General features: G+C 37.5%; 1 protein-coding gene across 3 annotated transcripts; it reads left to right on the forward strand.

Annotated features, from left to right (window-relative positions):
- The first annotated feature begins 9 nt into the window (after nt 1-9).
- On the forward strand, nt 10-20,965 carry katnb1 (katanin p80 (WD repeat containing) subunit B 1). 3 transcript variants are annotated; one of them, XM_082161874.1, is made up of 19 exons: nt 10-174; nt 1,953-2,088; nt 2,202-2,332; nt 2,410-2,527; nt 3,436-3,536; nt 4,203-4,244; nt 10,592-10,675; nt 10,779-10,894; nt 11,055-11,126; nt 11,224-11,374; nt 11,645-11,829; nt 13,029-13,180; nt 13,321-13,439; nt 13,528-13,746; nt 14,840-14,989; nt 15,200-15,276; nt 15,379-15,453; nt 19,151-19,267; nt 20,540-20,965. In XM_082161874.1, the coding sequence occupies exons 2-19, from the start codon at nt 2,049-2,051 to the stop codon at nt 20,673-20,675; spliced, it is 2,085 nt and encodes a 694-aa protein (XP_082018000.1). In that variant the 5' UTR covers nt 10-174; nt 1,953-2,048; the 3' UTR covers nt 20,676-20,965. The 3 variants fall into 3 exon arrangements, with proteins under 3 accessions (XP_082018000.1, XP_082018001.1, XP_082018002.1); XM_082161875.1 differs by lacking the exon at nt 10-174 and adding an exon at nt 191-371; XM_082161876.1 differs by lacking the exon at nt 10-174 and adding an exon at nt 191-365.
- Nucleotides 20,966-21,301: the final 336 nt, after the last annotated feature.

Here is a 21,301-nt window from a genome sequence, read left to right on the forward strand (position 1 = left end):
ACAGTAGGTAGACATAGTTCCAACGCGCATGCGCACTCTGAAAATGCGCGCACGCGGATATTTTCTCGTCCTAAACTAATCTTTTTCTCATTCATTGGTGCTGATCTGAGACTGCAGACGGTAGCCATGATAGTCCCCAATTAACCCAGACTGACCGTCACCAGAACAAGGAAGGTAAGAGGAACTGTCGCTAAGCTACCGCTAGTTAGCAACCAATCAGAAACACCATGACAAAAGCTAAATGTGTGTGTAAACTGGGTCGAATCGACGTTTGTCGGTAGAGTGTGTTATCAACTTTCATCTCATAAATACATGCCAACGTTTCTTGGACTTTAAGAGCAGTACAGAACAGATAAGACAATGAGGTAAAGGTAGGTAGTTTGTTTACAGTTCAGATGAGTTCGTTAGCTAACGTTACATTGCGAAGCTAGCTGAAAGTTATCCAGGAACAACAAGTTTAAGACTTTAACCTGGAACTATGTATGTTAGTTGGTAGTAAGTATTTTAACAAAGTTATATAAAAAAAACAAAGACAGAAAGTTGATCGATCGCTTGCAAATTGGTCATTTTCATAAATAAACTGCTAGCTGTGATACAGGCTCGCGTGGCCAAGTGACTTAAACTGGAAATGCTTTGATGATTTAATCGACACCAATAATGTGTGTGTGTTTGTGTATCTAATGTCTTTGTCTATGTAACGTTAATGTTATGTATATTTTGTTAGACTAAGTTAATAAGGTAAGGTTTCATCAAGATATGTTCAGAAAGATCGTCGCTTGAAACTGTGATACCTGGCTGCTCTTTGTTCATTAACCTTTACTTTGACTATACACGCTCACGATAAAACTGCTGCTTTTGGCATCGAATACCTGCTTTAACTGGTGGTAAAGGGTTTCACAAGAGTCGGGTAAAATATGGAATATGCCCCCTTAAGAACAAGGGGCATTTACCTTTAAATTGTAACATGAGTTTAGCATGTGCAGGATGAAGATATATCAGCCAATTTGCCATTAAGGAAAATAAATAGAAACATTTGCTAATTTAGTTGTCACAGCACGACATTTAATTTTTTTCAAAAAGGCCACTAAGAAAGTTATTTAAACAAAAATGTTCAACTTTAATTTTCAACAAGCAAGTTTAAGCAAGTGCAAAAACATTAATGGTTTTCAATCTTAGGGTCCCTCATTAACGAATAGAGACAAATAACTTTGGTATTAACAGAGAATGTCTAGGCCTATGTCACAGCTCACAGAGACAAAATTACAAATGAACTGGATACATTAACTATATCTCAAAAATGTTGATATTCAGATTAAATGACAAAATTAAGAAGAGCGGCAGAGCCTATCCATTCATTAAATGTTTTGAGATTTTGTGCCATCTCTGGTCAAAAAAAAGTTTTGTTTACTCAACCCTTCTATTTGAATTTTTAAATTGTTTTCAGTAGAGAATAGGCTATAAATACTAAAACATGTTTTGAACCAGGCTTTGTGACATTATCAGGAACATCTCAAATGCAATTAAAGCAAGTTTTCCATTTATGGCATTGTTTTTATAAAAAATAATGACTTCAATTTTTTTTATTTGTATTGATATTTGACCTGTATTTTAAAAAGTCAATATTTAAGTGTTTTTTTTTAAAGCTGCATGTATTCATTCTTTTTCTTCAGTTTAGCCCCTCACACACATTGTTCTCTTTGAAGTACAGTGTCTGTAATTTTCTCCTAAAACAAAGGCAATGTGGACATAATACAACTATAATTGAAGTTTTAAGATATAGACCATTAATTAACAGAACGTGAGAGATTATGAAATGCAAAAAATTATTGAATGGTCACCTTTTGTCATAGTTGTTTGTCCTGCCTTTGTTTAGAGAGTAGTCTTAATGTTCATCATATTTACTCTGCTGTTTGTCTGACTCTGTACTTATATGATCTTTTTCAATTCGACAGATGGACAGAGAAGATAAATTAATATCGTCGAATCCCTAACATTTATGTGTTGGTGAAATGAGCAGAGTGAGTTGACCCAATCGCACAATCATCACAATGGCTCTCACCAACACCACAATAACAGCATGGAAACTGCGTGAGTACAAAGATCCTGGTCATGACACTGCAGAATGTTTTAAGTAGTCAAGATCTCTGTTTAAAGTTGCGGGAGAAGTGACTGGCTTTTGTTTTGTCATATGTATTGTTCAGAGGAGATTGTGGCTCACTCCAGCAATGTGTCTTCACTGGTGTTGGGGAAATCATCGGGTCGTCTACTGGCCACTGGCAGCGAAGACTGCAGAGTCAATATCTGGGCTGTCAACAAACCAAGCTGCATCATGGTATAACCCTGTGTTATGTGTTTGTGAGAAATAAGAGTCTCACGACTATATAATGAAGTGTTTTATCTGTTCTGCAGAGTCTGACGGGCCACACCAGCCCCGTGGAGTGTATCCAGTTCAACAGTTCTGAAGAGCGTGTGGTAGCTGGTTCTCAATCCGGCTCTCTCCGACTTTGGGATTTGGAGGCTGCTAAAAGTGAGTGGTTTGTGCTGCACCTTATGCACTTTGGTTAACATAAACCTAAAATAAGAAACCTAGCGACTCTCTTTAAACCTGTAAAGCAAATGTCCAGGTTAAGTGGATCACCAAAGTCAAGAGAAATAAAAATAGTAGTTCAAGACACCAAATTTAAAGTGGGATCCTATGTATTAGTCAAAATTAATTGTTCGGTACAGTGTACTTATGCAGTTCATGATGTTTGGCAAAACATGTTTGCTGGTATTGAGATGGAAGTGGTTATGGTTGAGGACAGATTTTGTGATAAGGTTTGGTTTAAGAATAGGTTTAAGTATTATGTAAAAACATGTACGTAATCAGTAGTGTTGTATTAAATGATTAAGTTAAATGTTAGTACATGATAGTTAAAGACACTTAATTAAAGGTAGGTCCGAAGTTAGAATTTATATTTTAAAGGCAAATTTTAGCTCATTACCACAATGTGGGGGAAAAAAAACCTCAATACCATTCTGAAAAAATAATACATTTAAAATTTTCATGAACTAAGAAAACTGTGCCATTTCTTTAGGACTGTAGGATGAAATATGATGCATTTCTTGACAGGCTTTATGAGATTCACTTAGTCGATCTTAATTGACAAGTCATGGTTAAAATGTGCCTGCTTACTTTTGAATTGATGTTCTGCACATTGATGGCCGATGGATGATGTAGAAAACTAGCGTTCCTCGTGCTTTCTGGGATGATTAAATGAACCTGTTTGGTGGGAGAGGTCCTGTAGTGACCATTTCCACTCTGAACTCTGAAGACATGCACAGGGGCCATCTGACCAGAAACACTTATTGAGATGGACACTTTTTTCAAATTATTTGTTATCCACAGCTGAATTGATTTTCTTGTTTTTTGTTTGTTTTTTTGTTTTTTGTAAGTTCTGCGCACTTTGATGGGGCATAAGGCCAGTATCTGCAGTCTGGACTTTCATCCCATGGGAGGATACCTGGCATCTGGTTCTGTGGATAGCAACATTAAGGTGAGTTACATGCTTTTGCCTTAAATGTTTTCACTAGTTTTATAGAATAGTAAAAGAATTTGAAAAAAACTGATGTTGAAGATTTGATGAATGAACTTGTCAATCCCAAACACTGGGTTCTCATTCACTAAATGTGCTAAATATTTGTATTCATTCGCACAGGATAATTTCTCATGAAATATGTCTGCCTAGTTCATAACACTTGTGTATGCATATGAATTTGTTGTTAACCTTGTTCTTGAGTATTCTAAATAATCGTCCATCATGTGCTCAAGGTTTCCATAAACGTGCCCAAACCATCTCCATATGCTCTCAAAAGATGGACCTTTGCCTCATAGCACGCATAGATCCAAGTGTGCCTTCCTCGAAACCAATAACGCAAACTATACATAAATCATATGCTATTTAAGATGAAATGCGTACATTTAGAAAAATTATAATTTGTTTCTATGGTTTTTTTCATGCATTTAGAATTAATTTTAGTATGAAAGTTGATGAATCAAAACTTGTGGAAATGTTTGTACACAGATTTCACACACATTTTTTTAGGCATAGTTAGTGAATGAGACCCACTACTGTCTGTGTAGTCCGTGTTCTTTGCATATAAGATTTGTTTGTCTATCTTGAGTTGAACATTGAATTTTTCTTGTCTAATTTATTTTCTAGTTGTGGGATGTGAGAAGGAAAGGATGTGTGTACAGATACAAGGTAAGTACTAGACTAAAGTCGTGTGCGCGTGTGCGTGTGTCAGTACAATCAGAAGCCAGGCTAATCACCCTTAACACTCAGTTGTGTCTGAGTACATGATTAAACTGTGGATTAGTGAGGCGCTCTCAATCTATCTTACCCTATTGTTTAGTGAAATGGTGTATTTTTAGTCTCATGTTGTAAGATTCAGCCGTTGGTTTATCCATTTTTTTTTTTAAATCTCTGGATATTAATTTTGTATAATGGCATTTAGCAGGATGTTTTGAGTTTAATGACTTTTAAAGCACTTTAGTTTGGAAAGTCTCTATCTGGTACACATTGTGCAGAATAGAGATGCGCAGATCAGCTCTAACGTCACCCGAATCCCCTGTTAAAAATGTATCATCCACTTACATTTTACATTTATTCATTTAGCAGACGCTTTTATCCAAAGCGACTGACAAATGAGAACAATAGATGCAGTTAAACTAACAATAGGACAAAAATATGCAAGTGCTATGACCCTTCCCAGTTTAAAGGACAAATCCAGTGAAAAATGAACCTAGGGGTAATTAACACATGGTTACCGAGTCGATCGTTCCCTGGGGCTCGTTCTTCGTACGTCGCTAACTCAGTTAGCTGGATTTGATTGTTGACGATTTGGCATGATCTTGGATTGTTTGGTTCTTCGACGCTCATCCTGGACTTGCTGTCATAGCAACAGGTGCGCAAACTTGAACCTGCTCGGGAGCAGGCTTATTTCATGTAAACAGGATTAGATCCCGGCTTCATAAGCGGAGCTGATACGGGAAGTCCAGCGCAGCGCGATAGTGCACTTTCTGAGATTGAAATTTTTTTCTCGTGAGATTGTCGTTTACATTATTAATTTGTTGGAAACGCACATTATTTTCGACTTGTCGGAGTCGGGCTTTAACTACAGCACAAACTGTTTGCATTGCCCTATGATTATTTGCGAGTGGCTCTTTCCTTTACACTATTGGAGCAGAGAACTTGATGGAAAGTGCTGTCTGTCGTGTCATTCGGAGTTTACCTGGCGCTTTTAGGTTTAAAAAACAGTTTTAGGTTTTTAAGACCCAATGTTGTAAAGCAGTTTTTTTTGGCTATCATTTTTTATGAAGATCATGCAATCATGACCATGCCGATTACAGTATGTCACTCAGGCTTCACTAACGTGATTGGTACCATAGACTATAGGCTTCCATAGACTGCCATCAAGGCCTCAATGAAGGGGATTATGTGAACAGAAAGGGGGTTCACAATGTAAATGTGCAGCCCAGTTACTATTGGGAGTCTTAATATTCCAGATTAATAATATTATATCAAATAAAAAAAGTCAGTTGACTAAAATCTTCCATATCACAAATGTGAAAGCAAAATGGCCAGGATCTGTGCATGACTTAAGAATTTTCAGAGATTCACATTTATGCACATTATTTGAAAGTGGTAAGGAAAGTTCCACAATTAAATATCAAGCTCACTGTATTACATACACTTATGCTGATCCTAACAGAACTGCATTTCTTCATAGGTGATTATGACATGTTCCTGCCTGCAGACAGGTGTTTTATGACCCCATTCCCTGACCCAAACCAGTAACAATGCAGCTCTAGCCAGGACAAGGGCACACAATGAAATGAACTTTGGCTAACTAAAGGGAAGATTTCAGTGTCTGATAAGTCTGAGGTTTGCACACCTGACAGGGCCTGTGACATTGTTGCATGTGCCATATTACACAACATTGCCAAAAAAAAAAAAAAAAAAACTTTTCATTATAATATAATGAAAAGTTTAATAAAAGACCAATATACTTAGTTCCTTGAGTTTTATTTCAATTGTTCTTTGTAAAGAAAAGCCAGTGTTCAAGTGCCTGCAACAAGAGATATTAGACACATGCCTCATGCAACAAATAAAAAGGAAAAGTTGGCTACACTGCCCACCTGTAGGCCTATGTCTCCTCTGTCTGTGCTGACTCTTCTGTAGGCCTTTCTGTAGATGTGGAATCCTGCAACTTATATTGCTGCCATAAAGCATACAAGTATAAATTAAGTAAAGTTATTTATGCACTTGCAGGTAGGCTAGTTCCTCCATATGACAGTTATCTGAGAGGGTTTATTCACTGTCCAGTGAAATGGAAACAAATGGACATTACAAAGTCTTATACTTTCTTTCCTTTGGAAAGTTATAAAAAAAAATGTCCACTTACTGCACATATTTCAGCCACCACTTTCTTGGGAACAGATACAAGTGTTGGTGTATTATGTAAAAGTGCACAAAAGAGGAAAACACAATGTCATTATATGAACTACACTCTGGAAAAATATTTTTACATTAATATAAGTTTATTAGTTTTCACTTTCACAAGTCAAAGCAATTCATCATTACTCAAGATTTAACAGTTGAAATGACTATACAGCCTTAATTTAATGCAGCAAAAATTATTTTACAGTGTAGGCTACTAAGATCTTTTCTTCTTTTTTTTTTTTTTGCTCAGCCTTTTTCTTGTTTGCTTTTATAAACAGCCAATCATTTATTTAACAGTGTCTTTTATAAAAGAGACTATAATATAACAAAAAAATTACCATTATGTAGAATATTTTTGTACTTCACTTTTGTTTGTTCCCATGTTCTAGTGTGGTGACTCTGACATTACAATGAACAAAGTAATTATGCAATTATTCAAATACAAAAATATAGGCTAATAAGTGATAAAAAAACATCTAACATGGCCACTTCTAACGGATTTAAATTGTCTGCTACTTTTTGCCAGCCCTCTCTCCTGGCTTTTGCAGACTTTGAGGTGTTCCCTGGCGTTTTGCATTAAAACATTAAAATTCCGAATAAACTTAGTTCTTGCTCTGCTGCGGAGAAAAACTGTGCGCGCTCTTTGGCCACTCTGAGCAGCCAATAGCAGCGTTGCTGATCAATGTTTCTACTATCGATACATGTCCCCTTTTAACCCAGCGCATGAACGCGCAATTATCTCAGATAACTCAATCCAGCGATACTAATCCTATCCGGCAAGTGTGTTCGAAGAACCGAGTTAGCCAGATCATGATTAGCACGATGATATTATCTTGGATGTGTCATTTGATCTCGGATGTAATAAGCAACGTACGAAGAACGAGCCCCTGGGGTGCGTTTTCATGATAATCGAATGTAAAGAGTTTTATTTATAAAAACAGATTAGCTCATAACAATAGTATATGGGGCAGAGATTAAGTAAAAACAAATCGCAAGTTAATACCACTAACAAGGCTCAAAATAGCCTCACACTAACACGGTATCATGATGAGGGTCCATACATGCAAACCAAAGCATTGAGAACTTTGTAAGTGTACAGACAGTTTAATAAGAAGATACTTTATAAAGACAGTACATTACGCGTTTACATGCAGGATCCATCTTGGAAAACAGTCTCGACTAATCGAGTCACGAACGCTGTGCTGTACTTTTTATTTATTTTTATAAATAGATATAGAATAGAAGAGAAACTGTTAGTATTAATGGATCAAGTGCTGCCGAAAAAGATGTGTCTTCAGCCGTTTCTTGAAAATGGCGACGGACTCAGCAGCTCTGGTCAGTTAGGCAGATCATTCCACCAACAGGGAACAGTCAAGGTAAAGGTCCTCTTTGAGATGGCACCACAAAACTACGTTCACTTGCAGAGCGCAAGTTTCTGGATGGCACGTAGGTCGGAAGTGAAGAGTTAAGGTAAAAGGGAGCAGAGCCAGTGGTTGTTCTGTAGGCAAACGTCAGTGACTTGAATTTGATGCGGGTGGCAACTGGCAACCATTGCAATTTAGTGAGGAGAGGAGTGATGTGCTCTCTTTGGCTCATTAAAGACCACTCTAGCTGCAGCATTCTGGATCAGTTGCAGAGGTTTGACAGTGTAAGCTGAAAAACCAGCCAGGAGAGCATTACAGTTGTCCAGTCTGGATAGAACCCTAACCTATGATTTTCCCTGATTTAGATATCCGCACCCGATCGTCACATTACAATTATTCTAATTCTGTGTTAAGCATGATATGGTATCATATTAAACTGAAGTAGGCTGCTTTTAAATGAACATTTATTTAAAATAAAAGTTCTTCTACTGCAAAATTGCATTTCCTTAATAGCCTAAACACAGGCTTTACGCTCTTCAAACTTAATTTGGAATGTCACCGTTTCTGTCACTGCAACTTCCAGAACACACACACACACACACACACACACGAAATTAAATGTTCAATCCCAAGCAAAGACTGGATATATAGGCTTTATTAGTTTGTCATATACAGTGCTTCACTGCCGTTACATATCACATACCCAGCACATGACTGGTCCTGCTTAAAGGTTTAGTTCACCCAAAAATGAAAATTCTGTCAGTAATTACTCACCCTCATGTTGTAAGACCTTCGTTCATCTTCGGGACACAAATTAAGATATTTTTGATGAAATCTGAGTGCTGAATCACTTCTCCATAGGCTGCTAGGTGACCGAAACTTGCTGGCCCAGAAAAGTTATTAAAGAGATCGTTAATATAGTCCAAGTGACTACAGTGGCTCAATCTTAAGTATATCAAGCGACGAGAATACATTTTGTGCGCAAAAACAAACAAAAATAACGACTTTATTCCACAATTCATTTCCTTCTCTCTGGGCCTCTAGTTGGTTCACGTAGTGTTTAAGTGCAGCGCGTCTGTGTTATACGTCACCACGTAGGCTCACTATTGGCCGACGCTGGTCATGTGTGTGATGCGTGATGACGTTATTCGTTATTTTTGTTTGTTTTTGCGCACAAAAAGTATTCTCGTCGCTTGATATACTTAAGATTGAGCCACTGTAGTCACTTGGACTATATTAACGATCTCTTTAATAACTTTTCTGGGCCAGCAAGTTTCGGTCACCTAGCAGCCTATGGAGAAGTGATCCAGCACTCAGATTTCATCAAAAATATCTTAATTTGTGTCCCGAAGACGAACGAAGGTCTTACGGGGTTGGAACAACATGAGGGTGAGTAATTACTGACAGAATTTTCATTTTTGGGTGAACTAACCCTTTAAAGGGAAAGTTCACCCAAAAATGAGCTTGGCCTCATGTTGTTCCAAACCTGTTTGAGTTTCTTTCTGTTGAACTCAAAGAAGATATTTTGAAGAATGTTGGTTACCAGGCAGTTTCTGGACCCCATTGACTTCCATAGTATATATTTCTTTCCTGCTATGAAATCACTGGGTGCCAACAACAGTACTGTCTTGTTACTAACATTCTTCAAAATATCATCTTTGGTGTTCAACAGAAGAAAGGGAAACTCATACAGGTTTGGAACAACATGTGGGTAAGTAAATGATGACAGAATATACATTTTTGGGTGAACTATCCCTTCAACTACTTCACTAAAATGCTCCCACATGGTACTTTTATTTAATTCCTTTTGTTTTGTTTTTAATTCTCCTTTTTTACATTTTCTTAACAGTTTAGCCTCCTTTGCTGTTTAAACAAACTTGGACCCCGCAACTACGTAGCATAGAGTCTGCAAATTAGTGTCTAATGAAAAATTCAGCTTTAACGCGTTAATATTTTCATCATGTTGGAAAACACTCTTATCAGAATAATTTCTTATTTTTTGTATGTTTTTAGTTAAAGCTAAGTTATTAAAGTCGACATGAAATCAAAATTGACCCTATTTACATTGTTAGCGCGTATTACTAGTCTTGTGGTGAACATTTAATCCGTGCAAATTAATACACCGAAAAAAAATAGTTTGCCGTGGTTATCTTTAATCAAAATCTGAAAAGTTACTTCCGGTCTGGAATGGCGTTCCTTTTCTGATGACGTCAGTTTGACAGCTTGGTTTGAAAACGCTTAACCACTCCCCTCAAACCGCTAGTCTGCTATGAGCAGAGATGGAGAGGAGGAGCGCTAAAGTAAAACTCTGCCCTCTGTTCAATATTCCGTTTCATTTGGAAATACGGCCCAACACTGGAGAAAAGTCATTTGCAACTTCCGGTTCACGGGAACTTTAAATCTTGTGTAGGTTTTTTTCCTTTTGTGTTTTATATGACCTGCAGGAGGTGCTCTAAGCATGTTTTCCCTAAAGAGAGATATGTTGTCGTTGAAAATGAAGTAAAAGAGTGGCGTACGGTTTTATCGTGAAATGAGAGTTCTGTGTCTTTATTAAAATCAACACATTATAATTTATCTCATCCAACCCGCAATTAATTGGATTTTTTTATTTTTTATTATTACTTGGCCCGCCCGACCTGCGGATATTATGGTGATCTGCGCATCACTAGTGCACAAGATCTCAATGAATGTGATATGATGGACTCATTTATGTGGTTAAAATGAGTGTGTGTTTTATTTCAGGATCACACTCAGGCTGTGCGCTGTCTAGCCTTCAGTCCTGATGGGAAATGGCTTGCTTCAGCCAGTGATGACAGCACAGTAAAGGTAAGAGCTATCCTGTACTTCTCACTTTCAGAAATTGTTGCCTTGTAGGTAAATGTAGGAAATTTAGTTTTTAATGTGTACTCTCATTCTGCTCTTTATCTAGCTGTGGGATCTCATAGCAGGCAAGATGATCACTGAATTCACATCACACACATCAGCAGTCAATGTTGTGCAGTTCCACCCCAATGAGTACCTGCTCGCCTCTGGGAGTGCAGATCGGTACTGAGTGTTTTTGTGTGTGTGTGTGTGTGTGTGTGAGAGTGAATGAAGGGTTTGTGTCTGTCTATACATAATGCGGCTTGAATTGAATGTGTTCGGTGCTGCTTTGGCCCAGGTTTGTTAACTCTGGCACCATCTGTATTTTGTATATTTGCTGCAGGACTGTTAAGCTGTGGGACCTGGAGAAATTCAACATGATTGGCTCGTCAGAAGGCGAGACGGGAGTTGTGAGGTTCTTATCAGTTTTCCAGTCTGGATGTGTTTGTTTTTCTCTGTTTGACCCCTAGCTGAATTCTCTGGCTTTTTTTTTTTTTTTTTTTTTTTTGCAGAAGTATATTGTTTAATCCTGATGGTAACTGCTTGTACAGTGGCTCAGAGAACACGCTACGAGTGTACGGCTGGGAGCCTGACCGCTGCTTTGATGTAGTGCATGTAGGCTGGGGCAAAGTGTCTGACCTGGCCATCAGCAACAACCAAATGGTTTGTACTTCATACACAATCTTTCTTTTTCTTTCTACATGCATAAATCAGTGGGTGCAGTGCTATTGGGTGAACTAGCATTCCTCTTGCTTTCTGGGATGATTAAATGAACCTGTTTGGTGGGAGAGGTCCTGTAGTGACCACTTCCACTCTGAACTCTGAAGACATGCACAGGGGCCATCTGACCAGAAACACTTACTGAGAACATAGAAGACAAAGACGGAAACTGTTAAAATGCCTTTTAACTATTTGCACCTGTCTCTTGAATAGATTGCGGTGTCCTACAATCAAACTAATGTGAGCTGGTATGTTGTGGATCTCAACCGAGTGAAGAAGTCCGGATCTGTGATCCAAGGATTGATTCAGGACAAGCCGATCCCAGCTCCCACATCTGCACTGGGAACAACACTACGGCGGAATTACGAGCGGCCCTCTACTTCCTGCACGGGACAGGAGTAAGATTCTCTTTCTGTTTTTGTCTCACGCACGTACACCGCATGTGCTCGTGTAGAACTTAGCATGTCACTTCTAGAAAAGAATGTCAGGGAATGCATGAGCTTATAAAATGCACACCTTGAAAATGTAGTTGCCTTGGATTAAAGCATTAAAAATCGAAACGGTTTGAATTTTAATATTTACCTTCTGGCCCTGTGTATTTCCACTTCTAATTGCCTTCTAATTAACTGTAAAATTGCAGTGTTGCAAAATGAGTCAATTATTTTCTGTGGTTAAAGCATGGTTGTACCTGGAGCACAAAATTATGACCAAAAGCTTTTGTTCTTCAGTTATTAAACATGAATGTGCCAGGTTTGCTATTGGCGGATCAATGTTGTACTGACCTTTCAGACACTACCATTAAAAAGTTTGGGGTCAGAAAGTTTTTTTTTTTTTTTTTTTTAAGATCATGTGATCCTGAAGACTGGAGTAATGACTGCTGAAAATTCAGCTTTTCCATCATAGGAATAAATTACCTTTTTAAAGATGTATTTAAATAGAAAAGTTTCACAGTATTACATGTAGTTTTACTGTGTTTTTGATCAAATAAATGCAGCCTAAGACATAGGCTGAATTTGAAATCGCCCCCTAAACCCTCATTCACTATTCCCTACATTAGTGCACTAATACTGTTCACTTAAAGGAGTGAATGAAAACGGTTGTCCGAATTCGCTCACTCGTTGAGCGTACATCGGTTGTTCACTTGTTATTGTGGTGTAATGTGGGATTGAATAAGTGCACTCAATAACATCCACTATGGTTTTGGACACCACTACAAATGACTGTCCCCTCAAATATTGCCCTATTTGAGGGTAAAGGGGGCGATTTTGGTTTCGGACAGTTTTTCCCAATCGTGGGACACGTTTTTGAACTCTTCCTAATCAAACACACCTGCATCCACTCATCACTTTGTAGAGATTCCAAGAACAGAAAATGATGGGTCAGATAAGGGAGATGCCCAAAATGTGTACTGTTGGTGTGCCTCCAGGAACAGGGCTGGGATACACTGGCATAAACTAACCCACCCCAAAACATATGAAACAGTAGTGTATCTTTACAACATATGATGCCAGGTCAAAAACCAGCTTATGCAAGGATTTTGTCTGATATAGATGTTTTTATATGCATTTAAACATGCTGATCTTGTGTGCTTGTGTAGGATGAAGCAGAGTTCAGAGGCCGATCGCCGGAGTCCAGAAGGAGAGAGGAGAAGTCCTAGCAGTGAGGATGAGAAAGAAGACAAAGAAAGCAGTGCAGAAATCACCAACCCTGAAGATTTTAAAGAGATCTTTCAGCCCCGCAGTGTCATCTGTGAGTTTTAGTTTGCGCAATTATGTTCACACATGCTGCTTCTCATGTGCCATGGTATATAATCTTTCTCATGAACATTTCATATTTTCTCTTTTGTTTCTGGGTCATTCCTTTCCCATTTTTCCATCCTGTTCATGCAGCACGAACGCCACCTAAAAGTACCGAACCTTTCCCAGCACCCCTAGAGCACTCTTTCTCAGAGAGTGTGCTTGAGAAACCCGGCCCAACAGTTAAGATTGTGACTCCAGTAATAGACAGGGTAGGTTATTCCAATTCTTAAATGTCTTTTGATCAAGTAGTAAGTGTAGACTGTGACTTGTGTATAATGAATGTTTGTGTATTTTCAGACAGGACAGTTGAAAGGTCCTATTATCTCCTCTACTCCAGTACAAAGAGTGGAACCAACTGTGATCACTGCTGCTCCCCGTCCAGTTGCTGTGGTGACCACATCAGTGACCTCTCCCTCTCGTCCTGTGGTTACTACCACCAAACCTAAACCCTCTACAGGAATCATTCTCTCAACACGCAACGAGCCAATTGGCCTCAATGCAGGGGACTTCCTTTCTGTGAGTTCAATGGATGTTTAACATTACTGTCTAGCGCTATTGTTTCCTTAAGATGATTCACTTTTATGCTGCGTTCATGTCGTGTCAGAATTGCTGTAATTATTAGATGGAGTTTCATGGAGCTGCCGGAGCCGTTCTTGTGATAATTTTCTGTTTCTATGGCAATGTTTATAACCCCTAAATGGATCCATGAGTTGCTTTGTTGATAATGATAGCAAAATACTTCATCACTACTAATTCTCCTCTTGAAAAATACTGAAGAACAAAGACATTTGTTATTATAGCCAGAGACTGCTACACTCACCGAAAACAATGGTTCAACAGATGTCGCCAGGGTGATACCCTTTTAAACTGTTTGATATTTCTTTATGTAGTGTTTGAATGTTAAAGGTCTGCAAAGTTTCAAAGATCAAAATTCACAATAAATGGAGATTTTGTCTCCCAAAAGAAAGAACCGATTCTGAACTGACTGAGACGATTCTTTAGTAATTCCAGTCTTACATCAATGTCTGCTTTGATCCGCCCTCAAACGCTGTAGTTTTAGCTGAGGCCTTGAAGAGTGTTGGTACTTGTTGACATGTCGAGAAGACGCTGCAAGCGCAAATCCACTTTGCATGCACTTCCCAATGTGGTAATACCGATGACTTCATTACTATTTGTATCACTGTGTACAAGTGTTGAGGAAGCCTTCGGACCTAAAATTCAGATATGGTAATGAGCGTTTTGTTTCTGACATGCTGTAAGCGGTAGACCAATCACAAAAGACTGGACCATCTGACCAATCAGAGCAGAGTAGGCTCTCGGAAAGGAGGGGTTTAGAGAGACGTTTGATCGAGTCGTTTCAGACACTGAGAAAAGAGGTGATGCTGCAAAGTATATTATGAGAAAATTAAAGTGTTTTTGGACCTTGGATGCATGTAAACCTTTTGTAGGAGACCTCCAAAACAAAATTAGGAACCTTAAAATAGCATAATAAGGGCAAAAATGGTACACATTAATATCTTTTTTGAAAGTGTACTGCCACAGTCACAGCTTTTGTACTAGAATGTAAAATACGGAATGATTCTGTTGAGTAATTTCTCTGTTTTAATAGCATGCACGAAACGCTAAAGCCAGCGTGATGGGAGATGAAGAGGCATTGGCACAGATCAGGAAAGGGCATGACACCATGTGCGTAATGCTGACCAGTCGATATAAAAACCTGGACACAGTACGCTCTGTCTGGGCCAGTGGTGATGTTAAGGTAAGTGCAACAGCACTCAAGCTGATGAGCTTTGATAAATTGTGGGACTGACCGATTGTAATGAGAGATCTGTTACTGGCTGATGGATACATTTACTGCTACACATCGAAAATGTATTTCTAATGTAATCTAGTAAATGCTGTATAGGGCTATTATTGAAAGCAGCGGTACTCTAAAAGCAGTGTTTGCATTTCCCTTCATGTTGCCCAGACTTCCCTGGATTCAGCTGTGTCTATGAATGATCTGTCTATTGTGGTGGACATCCTTAACATAATCAACCTCAAACCGTAAGCATCCATGTACATTTTCAGTCACATTGAATGCTTCTGTCCCAAATGGCTTCATTTTAGCTGAATTCACTAAAAAGTGCAGTTATAATTATCTTTCAGATCACTGTGGAAATTGGACCTCTGTACATCCATCTTGCCACAGATTGAGGAATTGCTGCAGAGCAAATATGAAAGGTGACTCATTCATGCTTCTGCTGTTGACTGTGCTGCAAAAACTTGGTGAGCCGTCTACCTAGATTTTGATCATGTACAGTAAGGCTGTCACTAACGATGATTTTGGTAATCAGATAAAAAAATGTATGGTAATATAAATAGATCTAAGTGAACAATAGCCGTGATTCAATTACAGATTTGTGCAAAACTTGCAATATTTTCTAAATGTCGATTTAAAAAAACTATTGAAAAATGACAGCGTTTCCATTAACCGATGTTATGCGACAAAAAAAAAAAGAAAAGAAAAAATCTCTTGCGATTAAAGGACAATTCCTTTAAGTCTATTTTGTAGTTTGTTTTGGATGAACAAGAGTGGTGGACAAAGAAATTGACAATGGTTCCTGTCGCGACTTTTTGACTATTTTAGATTAGCCCATGACCGCTTTAGAATGGGAGTCTATGGACATGCACGAACATGCCCTTAAAACAACCCTTAACGTTCGTTTTCAAAACTGTGCAACTCACCGAGTGGTTAGTGGTGTTCGTTGATGATTAAAAACAAATATATCGGCGCAATATATGATTTCAATCCGTTTATTTTTCTATAGTGGAACAATTTTTTCAGATACCTCACAACAGCGTATAAACTTCCGCTCTTCCGCAACTTCCGTTGCTCTGCTCACGCTAGCCTTCTGAGAGACAGAGAACCGAGCGAAAAGACCTAAAAGACTACAACCAAATGTAAACAGCCCCCTTTCCGTTCCCGGTAGCGCAGTAATATCAACGAGCAATGAGTCCTCCAACGGAAATCAATGGATTTTACAAAATGCCAAATAAAACACGACAGAAACTGTATTTCGCTACGCTACTTGTTTTGGAACATCAACGAACACCACAAACTGTCTCGTGCATGGCCATAGACTCCCATTCTAAAGCGGTCATGGGCAATTCTAAAATAGTCAAAAAGTCGCGACAGGAACCATTGTCAAAATTTCTTTATCCACCACTCTTGTTCATCCAAAACGAACTACAAAATAGACTCAAAGTGTTAAATACCGGAATTGTCCTTTAAGTCATAACAAAAATCATGGCAAGATGTTGGTAGGTTTAAATATATCCCAGCCACCGCACTAGCCATTATTTTTAATCGAAGGAGACGTTGGTGTGTTATCCAAGCATTAATGGCAAGGAAAGCCCCTTATATTTGGGAGTGGCCACGTATGAGGTGTTTCTCATATCTGCTTCAAGGTCTTGATAAATTGTGGCATTTGTTGTTTAGAATCCAGTATTCCCGTAATTCTTTTGTCTTTTACGAGTTAAATTAAGAACTATGTCTTGTCTTCTGTCCAAACATACCACGTCTTTAAAGAATGATCGAATTTTGCATACGCCAGGTGACCTGTAAATGCGTATTTTCAAATTTCAATTTGCGCAACTTTAAGGGTAATGGAAATGCGGCTAATGACCATTAAAATAACTTAAAATACATGGGTATAATAACAACGAGACGGTAATAACTGATTCAGATAAAGGTTCAAAAGCAAGTTATCATATGGTTTTATTGAACAACACTGTTCAATACATGTAAAATACTGTATATAATGTAATATACATAATATAAACATAATCAACTTGCTGTTGATTGTTGTCGTTATGCTTTACTGCATGATCAAATACTTATAATAATAATAATAATAATAATAATATTAAATTTAAATGTTTAATTAATCTTTCATATTCGGCCACTTTACAATAGAAATGCTACAGTAAGTAATGTAAATGCTACATAATAAATAAACCATCGTGCTTCACCCTGAAACCTGTAGCGCATATATTTATTTAACTGAATTGCAGCCGTTGTGATTTTACTTTCAATATATGACAATAGCACTTTGCTATATTTAGATTTTTAAATGGTTTTTATATACTGATTCGTGCAGCCTTTGAAAACGGTCCGTGGAATACGGCACTTCCGGAATTTTGCTGGTTAATCGACACGGACAAATTGCAATCGAGGATTTTTATTTATTTTTATCGACTACTCGAATAAATGTAAAAAAATAAATAAAAAAAAGCCTAATAAAACATCTGGTCTAATCTTTTCATATTCATATCCAGTTGGAAAAATTTTATCATTTTTAGGATTTTCTTTTTCTTTTACATACTACAGCTGCCCTGATGGAAACTGGAAACTGTTCCAAATAACTATTGTCCGGACCTCCACTGGGAAGGAAATATAGAGGCCGTACCGGAATAATAATTATTAAACAAATTCATGAAATATTATTGTTTTGTTAAACCATAATTAATATTTGAAACAATTAACAATTTTTTTAAATGTTGTTGTTAAACTATACTTAGTAGTAACTTGTTTAATAAAATTGTTTGTATATATTTTTAAATATTATTATGGTTACATTTATTAATAAATCAGAAGTTTAATTACAATTAAACTAATAATAATTATTAGTATTATTATTAATAATAATAATAATAATAGAGTATTACTACTGATGTTTAATAAAAAGGGTGAAATATTGGATTTACTTTTTTCCCCCTTTTTTTAAATGCTTCGTTAACATTATAATCAAGTGAGCGTTCCGTCTCTTGTGCTGCTCATGAGGAGTGCTTGAGTGGCTGTTAATGAATTTCCTGCTTATGAAGAGCATTTCAAATCAGTTGCTTTAGAGGATTAATTTTGATTGCTTGGGCAGCAGAACATAAGGCAGTAAACAGCGAGCCAGTTTACAAGTTTTTGAGGCGGCCATTTACTAGTCATAGCCAGTGGCGTGCACAGACCTCCTCGGGGCGGAAGGACCAAAAAGAGCACAAAAAAAAGAAGAGTTCCTATATTTCCTTGGCATTCTATGGCATTGATACAATTAGAATGCATAACACATCAAACGAAGATAGGGAAATGATGATAATATTACTAAATATTATTTACTTTACCAAACAAAACAGTGAGAATCAAGAAGGTAATTATGAGGAATTCATGTTTAATTTAGTTGATGTAAATTTTATGTATTATATGCATTAAAGTGTTAGCTATCATGAAATTCCGCATTTACTAAAACATTATTCAAATCAAAAGTTGTATTTGTTAACATTAGTTAATGCTGTGACATGAACAAACAATTAACAGGTGTATTATTATTAACAAATGCAGTAACAAATGTGTTGCTCATGGTTAGTTAATAATAAACAAATGAACCTTATTGTAAAGTGTTACTATGAAATCAAATATATAAATCCTTACAATTTAGAGTTGGACATGGACTTAAGATTTCATTTTGATGTATTTCCCCAAGCTAATAACACTTGCCTTGGATAAAAACGAATGACATTGTCAGACTCGGAATGCGGCTGAAATCGAGTTATACTTTTATTTTAGTTAAGCAGCTTTTACAGTAGCATGGTAGGATAAATGTAACTTTTCCATATTAGCTTAACGTTACCTGCTGCTCCTGTAGTTGAAGACTCGCGGCGAACTGCTGCGTACACAGCGCTGTAAAGGAAACTCCGCCTACCACTTCACCTCCGTCAAATGCTTACGCCCAAAACAAATTTTAGATTTTATTTATTATTATTGTTAGTGGCAATAGTGTATTGTTATCTATTATAATATTTATTATTATTATTATTATTTACATTTACTGGTCATAGCCATGTACTGACACAGCGATCAAGTAACACATGCTCACTTTTCCTTCAACAGTTATGTCCAGACTGGTTGTATGTCTTTGAAGCTGATACTGAAGCGTTTTTGGCCTTTAATCTCAGACACACTGACTGCTCCTCCATCTGTAGGGGTGGACATTACTCGAGAGGAGAGGTTAGTACCTAACAAACACTTGTGTTGTGATTTACCTTAAGTGTCTGCCTAAATTATACACTGTTATTGATTTAAACTTTTTTCTGTAGTGTTGGTTTGATTTTATTGGATTCTTAACTGTCCAGGGCACAAGACTGAAATGATGCCTCTACAATATTTTTCCCCCATATAAATAAAGTTCTTAATGCATGATGACAATTCAGAATCTATTGGAATTTACAATCTGTGCTCAGCAAAAGAACTTAAACACATACACTAAAGTTTAATTAAACATTCTCAGTGCTGGCTGATCTGCTGATGATCCTCAATTTATTCAAACATTCCTCACATGACCAACAGTGCAACCAAACACTTTTTTTATTTTTTTATGTTGCCTTTAAGGAGTCAAGAACTTCCATATGGTTAACTATTAGTCTGAAGCCCTGCAATCTGTTAAAGGGATAGTTCACTTTGAAATTCATTTTTGGTATATTTTAGCTTACCTCAAGGGCATCCAAGATGTAGGTGTCTTTTTTTCCGCAGTAGTTTCAATTTTGATATTTTTAGGTCAAACCGTTCTTGTCTGTCAGTCATATAATGCAGGTCGATGGTCACCACCTCAAAGAGCATACACAGAGTCCAAATTAAAACAATTCCCCGTCGTCCAAATTAAACAATTCCCCATCGTAAGTACACATTGATGGCCTAAGACACGAAACGAGCGGTTTGTGTGAGAAAACGAACAGTATTTATATCGTTTTTACCACTTATACACAGCCATGTCCGAGTGATCTGATCTGACTTGTACTCAGACTGGTGCATAGATATATACACTAGATTTCGCCTTAAAGACATTCGTTCCAATGAACTACCGTAGACAAGGCGACATCTAGTGTGTATATATCTATGCACCAGTCTGAGTACAAGTCAGATCAGATCACTCGGACATGGCTGTGTTCAAGAGGTAAAAACGATATAAATACTGTTCGTTTTCTCACACAAACCGCTCGTTTCGTGTCTTAGGCCATCAATGTGTACTTACGATGGGGAATTGTTTAATTTGGACGACGGGGAATTGTTTTAATTTGGACTCTGTGCATGCTCTTTGAGACAGTGACCATCGACCTGCATTATATGACTGACAGACAAGAACGGTTTGACCTAAAAATATCAAAATTGAAACTACTGCGGAAAAAAAGACACCTACATCTTGGATGCTCTTGAGGTAAGCTAAAACATACCGTTTCGTGTGACTGGAATGTGTTTTTATGAGACTGTTGTAATGTTTTTCAGGCATCGGAAATGTAAAGCTTGCTATAAGCAGTTGAAGAACCTCAGTAATGTAGTGAAGAACCGGGCCGAGCAGGTTGGTCGTCATGGCAGCACTTTCAAAGAACTACAACTACTTATGGCCCCATTGGACTACTGACACGCACGCATACGCATACACACACACACACACGCACAGAGAAACACTCCTCAATCTCAAAACACAAAGCTCAGTCAGAGAGAGTCCACAATGGGCGAAGCACTGAGCTCGATGACTGAACGATACACTTACACGTGTGTGTGTTCATAAGCACACTTTGGAGAAGTATTTATATAGGCTTTTGATGGTTATTTTCCTTGTGCATAAACCTTTTTTATGCACAAGTTGTTTTTCTAAGCACTGTCAATAATAAAGATGAACTTTCATATGAGAGAGATTCCCAAAAAATATTAAGTGGTGTTTGGACACATTTTTTGTGTGCTTTTATTCCAGTGTTTGTAACTGCTTTTTCATTCATAGATTTACTTTGAAAGTGAATCACTTGCAACTGAAAAAAAAGAATATATATATATATATATATATATATATATAATATATATATATTTATATAAAAGTGCAGACGCATTTATATTTTATTTGGGCAAAATCCAGTTATTCCAATAGGATTCTGTGCAATCTGGAGTTCTGCGTGTGGACGAACGTGTCCCAGTTTGATTTAAGTTTGTTCAAGTTGCTCATGCAAATTCGCCCCATTGACCAACAGAAAGCTTCTTGGTAAATGACTT

This window comes from Leuciscus leuciscus (genome assembly GCF_965113295.1).
Source record: "Leuciscus leuciscus genome assembly, chromosome: 2".
Lineage (NCBI taxonomy): Eukaryota > Metazoa > Chordata > Actinopteri > Cypriniformes > Leuciscidae > Leuciscus > Leuciscus leuciscus.

Bases quoted from the DNA above. Each gene is read 5' to 3' on its own strand.
- katnb1 (XM_082161874.1), top strand. From the start codon at position 2,049: ATGGCTCTCACCAACACCACAATAACAGCATGGAAACTGC. The intron at 2,089-2,201 runs GTGAGTACAAAG...TGTATTGTTCAG, and splicing joins AATAACAGCATGGAAACTGC to AGGAGATTGTGGCTCACTCC. The intron at 10,676-10,778 runs GTAAGAGCTATC...CTCTTTATCTAG, and splicing joins GTGATGACAGCACAGTAAAG to CTGTGGGATCTCATAGCAGG.